The sequence below is a fragment of the Nansenia antarctica genome (assembly GCF_963989245.1).
Source record: "Nansenia antarctica genome assembly, chromosome: 1".
NCBI classification, from domain to species: domain Eukaryota; kingdom Metazoa; phylum Chordata; class Actinopteri; order Argentiniformes; family Microstomatidae; genus Nansenia; species Nansenia antarctica.
Window position 1 is genome coordinate 100582831 of NC_137674.1, and position 11923 is coordinate 100594753.

Consider the following 11923-nt stretch of genomic DNA (forward strand, 5'->3'; position numbering starts at 1 on the left):
ACCTACATTCATGCTTTGGCTTCCCCACAAACGTCCAGATAGAAGTTCTGTTTGTGGTTTAATTATTTAAACCAAATAAACTGGCCAATAGGCTGTTATTCATGTGAACGTTTCCGAGAAGCTTCATGGTGCCATCTGGTGTTGCATTTATGATATTACAATGGACATAAGCGAGTTCTGTAGGGGTGTGTGTGTGTGTGTGTGTGTGTGTGTGTGTGTGTGTCTGTGTCTGTGTCTGTGTGTGTGTGTGTGTGTGTGTGTGTGTGTGTGTGTGTGTGCTTGCGTGTGAGGGTGCTTGCGTGTGAGGGTGCATCGAGCGTACTTGTGTGTGTGGAAGCAGGAATGACACACAAAGCCACACAAAGACATTATTCTAAACCCAGGGGAACCAGGCAGAGAGAGCATAAAAACAATGCTGACGGGTGCATTCTCAATTCAACTTTAACCCTCTGGTAACGTGATTATTGGTCCATAAACACAAAACATATGCTCCACACACATACATAGGACATTGGAAAAACTCACTGGTGCTCAACGGCAACGCCCTATCAGAAAGTAATCAGAAAGGCATTTAGTACTTTTACATTTGGCAGTTATATATGAATCATCATGAGAACATAAATCATCAGTAAGGAACGTTTTCATACTTCTCTCAAGTTACAACTTTTCTTACAAACAGCGACCTCTAGTTGTCGTACAGGAGAGGCTGGTGGAGGCAGAAATCAGAGGAGGACAGTTTCATGAATTACAATGAGCCTGTACTACACCAGCCTCCCCTGGTGTCATATGATACATTACAGAAAGGTATAAAAAAAACTGCACTCTTTGATTTATATTTTTAAAATGCACTCTTTGATTTATACAACACATAGACATTACTAAGCTCCATTAAAGTCATGGTCATCTGTGCAGTGGTAAGCTAACTGCCTCACCTTTCTAACCTGTGTGCAGTGAGAGGCTTTTAGGATTAGCGTGATGCTATGGCATCTCTCGACAGTGCAGTATGGGCAAGTTAATTATGTTATCACATATATTATCACACCTCTAAGGCACTTTTTAAAACTGAAACTCAGACAGTTTTTAACCTCGGACATAAATGCAATAGATAAAATATCCAATGAGAATACTCAATGGAAATGGTTACAGTTTTTTTCCGATTGCTAAGTCGCACTGTTCAAAACTGAAGTCACATTGTCAAAACTCTTCATACAGTCTGCATTACTAACATGCATCTTGGCCAAACACTTCATCGTTACACTCGTACACATACACTTGTTCAACCATACACTGGCAACAATGTTCACTCAGAAGGCATACACAGTCATTCATAACACTCTGACCTACAAAACACTAACAACAGGGAGCATTACACAGTTTGAATGATTTTCACAAGAATGAATATTTCATTTTATAGTAATCATAGACTAGTTGACTGTACAACTGTAAAGTATTAGACAACAAGAATGACAACAAAAACGCCGCAATTTGCTTCTATCCTTTAGTGTATTATTATTATTTTTCAGTATCTTTGCAGAAAGTAAGTTACAGTATTTACTTCAAAGTACACTACATTTTCTTGTGGAAAATGAAAAGTTCAAACCCCAAAAAAAACACAGAAATTCCAGGGATACAATACAAAAGCAATCACACCAAAAATGTATCACTCCTGAGGGTTCTCGTCCACCCATCTTGTCACATCTAATGTCTTCCCTAGCAATGCATCTAGTCTATTTCATTTCATTGTATATATTCTGCTAATAAGTTCTAGACATTTCAATATGATTACTGCAATAATTCACCAAATCATTCTGTTTTGAATGTGTTCTGTGTTGCAAATACATAGTGTAGGAGTTCATGGATTTTGGAGAACATGGTCATTGAATGCATTTTTGTGTGAAAGCAATGTAAAATGAGTTACAGTTTGGTCCACATGGACTTCTGTTTTGCAAGAGTTTTGACAATGCGACTTCAGTTTTAAACACTGCGACTTAGCAATTGGAAATAAATGGAAATGCATGCCTGTAAATTAATGTGCAGGCTGGCTATCATCAACACTCAAGGGTGAAATTAGGGTGAAACCAGGGGAGGCTGGAAAGGTGGAAGTAGAAATCGGAGGACGGGTTTCATTGTGATGCATGGAACGGAATGCGAAATCCCTTTTTCCGTTCCATGTATTACAATGAGCCCGTCCTTCGATTTTTTGTCTCCATCAGCCTCCACTGGGCAGAACACATAGGAACAGCATTCGCGATTTGAACTTCATTCTAGCAGGTACATTTTACAGGTGATTTTTACAGTGGAGGTGGAGTGTTGGGCTCTCTAATTATGGAACCCTTGCCAGTACCAACACGTGCAGTTCATCCCGGCTGCCATGAAGAGGATGGCCACCAGGGCGATGAGGAGGCCGAAGGCCAGCACGGTGGCCGACACGGCCCAGATGTAGGTGCGTTTGGTGAGGTCGATCAGCGGGGCCCTCATAGCCATCCTGGCCCTGCGTGCCCGTTGGCGGTCCTGGGGGGGGTACCGGGCCAGGTTGACGCTCTCCATGCCTAGGGAGCGGACCAGGCAGGCCCGGTGGTGGCTCAGTTGGTCGAAGGTGTGCTTGCCGTGGTACCGGCCCATCCCACTCTGACCTGTAAAGAGGAGGAGAGAGGTCAATGGTCACTATAGTAACCCACAGGCACAGGCTTGAAAATGATGTTCTAGCAACACAAACCAGGTCACCAGGTCATCACCCTGCCTCCCTGCTAAACGACCACAACATACAAGTATACAATATGGCAGGGAGCCCATGACTAATCAACCCCCCCCCCCGTAAGGTAGGCTACATACAGAGCGGTGGTGGGTGGGACTACTAGTCTCACAGCCTGTGCAACCATGAATGCTATGGAATGCTATGCAACTGTTGAATGCTATGGAGGAAGCGTAAACTTGGCTGTTTTCAAGCCTCTGTCCCTCTGTCCCTTGAACATGTGATGAACATGTGATGTTTTGGCGTATGTGTGAATCAGCTGTCCTGTCCCCAGGAGGCAGATAGCCGCAACGTTGACACAGAGGGGCCTGTCTGAACTAACGCTATGCTCCATCCATGAGGGCCAATGGCCAATGGCTCAATTACTGGTCAAAAACAACATAGGCATTATAGAGGTTGCTCTCTCTATTTCAATAGACTGTAAAGCAAATAAACGTGTAAGAAATGCTTGGGCTGACACAGTGGTTGTTTAGGTGGTCAGTGTAGTAGCCTCACCCACGCCCCCGAAGGGAAGAGAGTTGAGGGTGTAGTGCATTATGACATCGTTGACCATCACCCCGCCACTGGAGGTCTCAGCCAGCATTCGCTTTATTGCCTGAGAGAGAGAGAGAGAAAGAGAGATACAGAGGGAGAGAGAGAGGGGGGGGAGGGGCAGAGGGAGAGAGGGGGAGGGGAGATATACATAGAGAGAGAGGGAGACAGAGAGACATAAAGAGAGAGAGAGAGAGAGAGAGAGAGAGGGAGAGAGAGGAAAACAATATCAACATCGATGCCTGCTTGTCTTATGTCCACCCCCCCCCTCGCATTAGAAGCCCCCTTCGTTGCCACGGTAACAGCATACATTCTTGTTGGAGGAGAAGACGTAGAGCGCCAGCGGCTTCTCTCTCTCGCCGATGAAGTGAATGGCGTCATCCAGGTCGCTGACCGTCACGATGGGCAACAGGGGACCGAAGATCTCCTCCTGCATGATCCTGGCGTGGGGGGGCACGTCCTTCACTACCGTGGGGGCTGTGGGGGGCACAGGGGTCAAAGGTCATATCACTGACATAGACAAACCTGAGTCACTACACAGTTAGGTTAACATTACTGTACCTAACAATAGAGGTACTTTTTACTTGCCATTGTATGAACATTAGCAGAGGTTGGGCAAACAGTCTGGTTCTTATCTGGAAACTCACAGGATCATTTCTAGCCATTTCTTTCTGTCAAATGAGCATCAACCCGTCATGGGGGGCCCTGCATACCAGAACGCATTGGATGTTCGACACAGTCATACTGTATATGGAGTCAGTAGAGGCTGGTGGAGGTAGAAATTGGAGGACGGGCTCATTGTAATGCATGGAATTCCCAGAATTGGGAATGGATGTTTGATACCATGCCTTATTCTGTTCCGTGCATTACATTGAGCCTGTCCTCCGATTTCTACCTCCACCTCCACCGGCCTCCACTGTATGGAGTAGATGCTATATAGAGGCAAGGCAGCAACACAGATATGAGTCCATACCAATGTAGCGCTGCGATGCGTCGTTCTGCCCCCCTATGGCTGGTGTGTAGCCCTCCAGTAGACCCATCAGTCTGTTGAAGTGGCGCAGGTTTATGATGCGGCCGTAGTCTGGGGAGGACTTGGGGTCCGGGCCGTAGAACTCCTGGGTTCAGAACTCTGGGTTAGATGATCTCATGTCAACGTGCACTTAATGTCAGTGTACAGTTAGGGTGCATTTGTAAATACGCCCTGGAAATCTGCTCTGAGCGTTCAGAGCGTACTTACAAACGCACCCACGGTGTCATAGCTAGGGTTGCCAACTTTGTCATTACCAAATATGGGACAAAAGATAGCGTGCCACTGCACGGGGCGGGGCGCGGGGGGGGGGGGTTGCAGGAATTGGACTGTTTACACTATACGTACGCATGTGGGGGCCTGTGATTACAAGGGAGGTCCCGTATTTACAACCAGGGGCATCCCGGCTAATACGGGACAGTTGGCAACCCTAGTCTTAGCCCATTGCATCTATCATCTTATGTTTTCGTAATGCTTACATTATGCAATTAGCTTCCACCATTTTGCAGGGGGTTGATTTCAATGGATATGCCTAACAATATTTTATGCTGTTTTATAGGTTATGTGATGTTTCGTTTTATTATGAAAACATGAAATTATCATTCATACGAGTATGGTAGTACACAGACAGAGGGACATACGTACCAGTAGTGTTTGATACACAGACAGAGGGACATACGTACCAGTAGTGTTTGATACACAGACAGAGGGACATACGTACCAGTAGTGTTTGCCGGATGCCCTCCACCACTCTGTTCTGGATGCTCTGCTCACACAGGATGTAGTCAGGAGCGATGCAAGTCTGGCCACAGTTAATAAACTTGCCCCATGTGACACGACTGTGGACACATACGACTGATTATTCGATCATATGATCAGGCTCACTCAGTATGATCAATAGAGCCAAGGATTTTTCCTTACCTGACCTGACCCAGAAAAGAACCAGGGTCCAAGTCCATCCACTTTGAAAATGTTTATTTTAAATCCCAGTAAAGATTTACATCTTATTTATACATCTGGTATAACATCAACTTTTACGGCTTATGTTTCTATTGCTACATGTTTCTATATAAAACTGTACAAATGGTTTATGCATTAAAGGTAGATCTGGGATACTCCCGTAAAAACAGAGCAACTTTCATCAAAGATATTGTAGTGACTGAACAACATGTTATTGTTCACTGCACTCAGACATCAAAATAGTGAAAATACCACCGCTCATCCGTAATCAGACTTAGCTGAGGTGTTTTATTGCTTTATGGCTTTGTTTTAGAGCTTTCTGTCTTCCATGCCTGAAGAAGATCTGAAAGGACCGAAAGCTCGTGCAATAAAACATTGATTTATGTAGTATTTTCTTTTTTTGGGACGGCATGCACCAATCGCATTCAACTCTACAGTGTAAATTCTCTAGTCTGTATACTACTGGGAAAAAAAAAACTTTGGACTTCAACAAGAGAAAATGTACTATCAAAGTGCTAACTGGTTAGCAAAAACAGACTAAGATGGCTGCAAGGTATTACCGACAGGCCACCCTCAGGTCACAGTCCTTGTCGATGTAACAGGGGCTCTTGCCCCCCAGCTCCAGAGTGACGGGGGTGAGGTGGCGGGCGGCGGCCTCCATCACCAGTTTACCCACGGTGCTGTTCCCCGTGTAGAAGACGTGGTCAAAACGCTGCCTCAGCAACTCCTGGGTCTCTGGGACCCCCCCTGTTACTACGGGGTACAACTCCTGCCAAAAAGAAAAACACATCTATTATATCAGAGGGACAGTTCATTCCACAAACAGTTGGATGTCAGACGTTCGCCCTTTAAGGATGCTAGGCAGTAAGCCGTTCAACACCGGCTCAGTCACATCAGGACAAAACTACTGACCCCATACAGTATAAACACGTGTGTTTGATACCATTACCATTCCATATTCCACTCATTACAATGAGCCCGTCTGATTTCTACCTCCGCAAGCCTCCACTGGCCCCTAATCATAAGGTTATAGACTACACTACACTAAACTACACTAAATGAAGGGATCTGATTAAAAGTGTGTTGTGACCCTGGTGAAATAATACTATAAAGTGCTATACACCATAATTATCTTGAAACTTGCATACTACAGTATAATGACTGAGTAGTCACTCAGCCCAGATGACTCAATGCAATGGCAAAGAAGAGTATGAACCTGGTCCAGATATCGGGGGAGCAGGCCTCTGAGCAGGGCAGAGCAGTGTTCACTCAGCTCCGATGGTTTCACCACAGCTGCGTTGCCTGCGGGGAGAGAATGAAGCGTGTGTGTTTGTGTGTGATGACATCACCAAGAAGCTACTACTGAAAAAAGGCAACTAGGGAGGTAGAGAAGATGGGGGGGGGGGGTTGCCATGTCAACCTGCTCTGACCCAACCAGCTGCAGGGGCTTATAATATAAAAGTTATTCCGCATTGCTTACATTAATACATTCCATTTGATCGTTCCCCCGGAAATGTTTTACTATCAAAACATGATAGTGTTTTACTGCTCATCAGGCAAAGGTCAAGTCCAAGAGACTTCAGACCAAACCAGCAGGGTAAGCAACCCTAGATAACTAGGGAGGTTGGAAAAGAGGATGAGGGAAAGAGAGAGTAACTACTTGAGTTCCAAACTGACTCCTAGCTCCTACTTCCTGGCAACTCCTAAAGATGTGAGAGCCGGGGCACTTAGGTGGCGTAGCGGGTTAAGCGTCGACCATGTAACCGCAGGGTTCCCGGTTCGATTCCGGCCGCGGACATATCCTGCATGTCATCCCTTCTCTCTCTCTCTCTCTCTCACCCATCCTTCCTGTCAAAATCTCTACTGTATCTGTCAATAAAAAGAAAAATATGGGTGGGACTGCCCCACTCAGAAAAAAAAAAAGATGTGAGAGCTGATCCAATCAGGTGTGCGCAACAAGGTGGCATTTTCACCCAACCAATCATAGGGTAAGATGTAGCCATTATCATATTGCTTACACCAACCCAGTCCCTTCAGATCTCCATGAGTGGCTATAGGGTCGGGGCTAGGGACTGATTCAGAAAGCCCCCACCTCAGCAGTTCGCAAACTTGGGGTCGGCCCCATGTGGTGTCCCCTGAGAAAATATCCTCTATGATTTGATAAATAAGACACAAACATTTTTATTTCATATGAAGACAAACAATGTATGTTGATTGCACCTGTAGTCTATATTACAGTGTTGGGCTTTGAATCCACCCAATAAGAGCATATTTTAGGCAAATAGAATACATTTGGATGTCATTATGTGTTGGCATAGCCCACAATCAAGTTACATTACATTACATTTTTGGCATTTAGCAGGCGCATTTATCCAAAGGGACTAACAACAAAGTCTATAAGTGAATCATCTGTCCAGCAGTTATCGCAAGAAAAAGAAAGCTATGCTCGGGCCAGGGGCCATATGGGCCATTGACAGTAACACTAGAAGAAGTTAATATTAATAATAATAATAATAATTATTATTATTATTATTTTGTTACAGTAGAGAAGTTGTACAGGGGGTAGAGGAGATGGAGAGGTTTCAGGAGGGACAGTTAAGGTGTAGCCTGAAGAGATGGGTCTTCAGTCTACGGCGGGAAGATAGGGAATGGCTGCAGTCCTGATAGTCGAGAGGCAAACCAAGTTGTTGGGGTCACAGGAAGTTATTGATGTCAATTGATGTCTAAAAAAACGTTTGGGAACTCGTGTCCTACCTGCTGCGATGGCCCCTATCAGAGGCTGCAGAGTGAGAGCCCAGGGGTAGTTCCAGGCCCCTATGATGAGCACCACACCCAGGGGCTCCGGCTGGACATACACCTCGTCGGCCAGGGTCAGGATGCTCTTCTCCACGGGTCGAGGAGCCGTCCACTCAGCCAGTTTCTTTAAAGCCAAGCTGAGCTCGTTCTCCAGGCCTATCAGCTCAAAGAGCGGCGTGTCGTACTGGCTCTGGAAACCCAAGCACATTAGGCACAAAATGGCTCCTGCCACTCACACAGAGGATATGTATGTGTGTATATATATATATATATATATATATATATATATACACTCACAAGTCACTTTATTAGGTACACCTTTTCAACTGTACAAATATCTAATCAGCCAATCATGTGGCAGCAACTCAATGCATTTAGGCATGTAGATATGGTCAAGACGATCTGCTGAAGTTGTCGTACAAGTCAAACCAATTATTCTGTGTGATTAAATATACATGTATGCACATAGATACAGTATCTTCTTTGTAGACCTACAGTATATGTATGTGTGTATGTATTACTACACTAAGTGCATATGGTTAGTATTATCATGGGCGTCACCACCATATATTTGGGGGGGGACGTGTCCCCCCCACCTTTGAAACAAGGTCGTTTGGACCCCCCCACATTTGCCATCAAAAATATGTTGCATGACTGGTCAGCGTTATTTTCATTGCTTCACAATCAAATCCGTTCCACTTTATGAGTAGGGGATTGCCCATATCCAGAAGTCCACTCCGCGTTTTACTTCTGTTTTTAACACGGCAGCAGCAGAATCAGACACGCACGCAGATTCAAAACATTCAGACTGAGGCAAGACGATATTTAGATCATCCACCAAGATGGATATAAGGAAAAACAATTCTAAGAAGAGAAAAGTAAGTCAAAGTCATCCAAGTTTTCCCGTGAGTGGCCAAACAGCAACATTACGTTCTCCCAAGGTCAAACACAGCCAGCTTTTCTGATAAGAATGTTAGCACCTTATGAGACATTCTCTGTATTAGCAATAGAATTAGCATAGCCTACTAGCAACCAAATACGAGCAAGATCAGCTATATGGCACTAGCAGTTTTGTTAGGCATTACTAGTGCGATTAGACATGTTTAAATGCAGAACAGACACAGGCGAAATGTCATCAAAAGCACAGAATGGCGACAAACACCTCACAGTGCTTACCTGTCCTGTCATTATTGCATCTCCTGCCCGTGTTCATTGCCCTGAGCATTTGCACTATTTAATTTGGCCATTGCACCCACCCAAAGAATCAATTTTGCATCTGATTGCTTGAGCTAGGGTTAAAAAATAAGAAGAAAACACCTGTTCCATTTATTTTTCTATTTCTAAAATGCTTGTGATTGTATTTTTTGTATTGATGATTGTATTTCTATGTCAAATGTTCTATTAGAGAAAAACAATATGAACAAGTGCTCAATGCATCCCCATTTCTCCTGATATAGGTGGTTGAGAGTGAGAGTGAGTCAGAGGCAGGGGCAGCAGGCAGGGGCAGTGGAGACAGCTCTAATTCACTCTTTGATTTTGTTTGTTTGTTATAGTTGTATGTTCTGCAATGCACTGAAGAGGGCTAAGTTTGATTGTAATAGGCTCTGAGTAGCCTAGGTACATATTTTATGTTTCCTCATAACTTTTTATTCAATTTGTTGACTCAAAGTTACCTCATTCTTTTCTAATTCACTCTTTGATTCTTTTTGAATCTTCATATTTAATAAAGTACCTAAAAAGTGCCACGTGTCAGTGTCAGGCCTCTGTGAGTTAAACCAAAACATAATAGTAGTCAGTAATTGCAGACCATGCCAGCTCCAAGGAAAAACAAAGAAAGAGGGAGATTATTTTGGGTGTAAAACGCACCAGAATGCAGGAAATTGAATCTACTATTTAAAAAATTTCGGGGGGAAGACCCCCAGACCCCCCGGAAAATAAGTGTCCCCCCCCACATTCAAAAAGCTGCTGACGCCCATGAGTATTATCATAAGTAAAAACATGTAAAAACAAAAAATACAATTGAATATCTATCATACATGTAGGGCCGGTTTCAGAGACAAGGCTTAAGCCTAGTCCTGGACTAAATCACACTTTCAATGTAAAATCTCCATTGAAGATGTTTTTTAGTCTAGGATTAGGCTTAAGCCTTGTCTGTGAAACCGGCCCCTAGAGAGATATAGATATTCCACTTTTTTTCCACAGTTGCTACATTCTCACCACTGTTAATCACAGTCAGTTTTGAAAGATTGAAAATTAACATAACATTTACCTTGGATTAAATTTACGATTCCAAGGTAAATTAACATTTACCTTGGAATCGTTCAAAGGGAAGTAATTTGATGGATTGAAAATTAACTAAATGTAAAAAATGTACCTTCATGATTGTGTACAATTTTGTCGTACAAGGAAAGACCTATACACTTTTAAAGGTTATATTAGTCTGTATTCTTTTGTTCTTGCCATTATGATAGCAATATACTACTTCCTGCTGTGCAATATTGTCCAAATAATAGTGTTCCAACACTGCTTTTAAACAGACAGAGGGTTTGTAAGTAATCAACAAAAGTTGGGACACCTGTAGGAATTGTTTGCATCAACTTTCAAGGCATTACTTGTTACTTGAAAAACACATTTTTAAAAACTCTCTAAAGAGAGAAAGAGAGAGAGAGAGAGAGAGAGAGAGAGAGAGAGAGAGAGAGAGAGAGAGAGAGAGATTCCAGTTTAGCTTCCTCTCCTATAAATGCATATTTGGAAGATATTTCAAATACATGAGGTGTGCTTGATTTGCATGTCAGGCACAGTGAGAGCACTGGACTAGTCTCAGAAGTGTAAACACTGCATGTGACACAAGCTAAATCAAGCACACCTCAATATTTCCAAATATGTTTAACCATTTAAAATCTATCTTTTGCTTAGGCCTGATTCCTACCCTGTTGATGTCCTGTTTGAGAGCTGTGGCTATCTCCTCCTGTCTGTCTTTGAGCATTCTCTGGAGGGACTTCAGTTGCTGCATTCTGAACTCCAGGAGGCGTGTCCTTCCGGTGAGAAAGGCCCCCCTGGCCCGATCCACAGCCTGCTTCTCCATGTAGACCCGTCACCAACACACACCTGGACAGCACCAGGCCAACCTCTGTCAATTGCACAGCAGCTCACTTCTAAACAGTGTGTGTGTGTGTGTGTGTGTGTGTGTGTGTGTGTGTGTGTGTTTCAATAATCAGCACTTTTTGAGAAGTGCTTCCAAAATAAGACAATTAAGGCATGTGCGAATACAAAATAACCTGATGCAGATCATGTGATGAATATTTAGCAACAACAGCCTATGTTTACTCTTCCTCACAGAGAAAACGCAGAGAATGCGTTAATAACATACTCATACTCATACTTATACTTCAGTGCTTTTGCGGTCTGCTAAAAATGGCTAAACTGTGAAATTAAATATTAGCAAAGACCTATGCCACGTGTCTGCTAGAACTTTTCAGGCAGGGAGATTCAACAAGATTGAACTCAACTAGACTATAAATGATATAGATTACATTTATGGTCTACAATTACAGATTAGTTATCAGAAGGACTTTGAGTGTTTTTCAAATCTTTATCTCTTTTTGGTTTCCCTCAACATGTTATGGAAATATCAATAGAAATTAGAAATCTACAGAAATCTTTTCACCCCTGTTGAAATAACTATGATCGAAGAAATGAAAACAAAGATATAGCCTGCAATTCAGTTGAATAGTTTGCTAAATCAATTAATTATTTACATTATGTACATGAAGCACTCTCTTACTTACGCATGAATGAAAGCAGAACACAGATTGGAATATTGCCTGTTGTCAATAATATATATCCATCAATTAGAA

The 11923-nt window shown here is 43.2% G+C and overlaps 1 protein-coding gene across 1 annotated transcript; it reads right to left on the reverse strand.

The window, feature by feature from the left end:
* LOC308173626 (aldehyde dehydrogenase, dimeric NADP-preferring-like) lies at nt 1–11923 on the reverse strand. The gene is made up of 10 exons (XM_080548659.1): nt 11855–11923; nt 10996–11174; nt 8025–8256; nt 6487–6572; nt 5831–6039; nt 5032–5149; nt 4257–4398; nt 3594–3760; nt 3248–3347; nt 1–2633 (listed from the first exon to the last, which is right to left on the reverse strand). Exons 2-10 carry the CDS (start codon nt 11149–11151, stop codon nt 2320–2322), a joined length of 1524 nt encoding a protein of 507 aa, XP_080404785.1. The 5' UTR covers nt 11152–11174; nt 11855–11923; the 3' UTR covers nt 1–2319.

Bases quoted from the DNA above. Each gene is read 5' to 3' on its own strand.
- LOC308173626 (XM_080548659.1), bottom strand. From the start codon at position 11,151: ATGGAGAAGCAGGCTGTGGATCGGGCCAGGGGGGCCTTTCTCACCGGA. The intron at 6,573-8,024 runs GTAGGACACGAG...CTCTCCCCGCAG, and splicing joins GATAGGGGCCATCGCAGCAG to GCAACGCAGCTGTGGTGAAA. The intron at 5,150-5,830 runs GTAATACCTTGC...ATGTGTCCACAG, and splicing joins GACCTGAGGGTGGCCTGTCG to TCGTGTCACATGGGGCAAGT.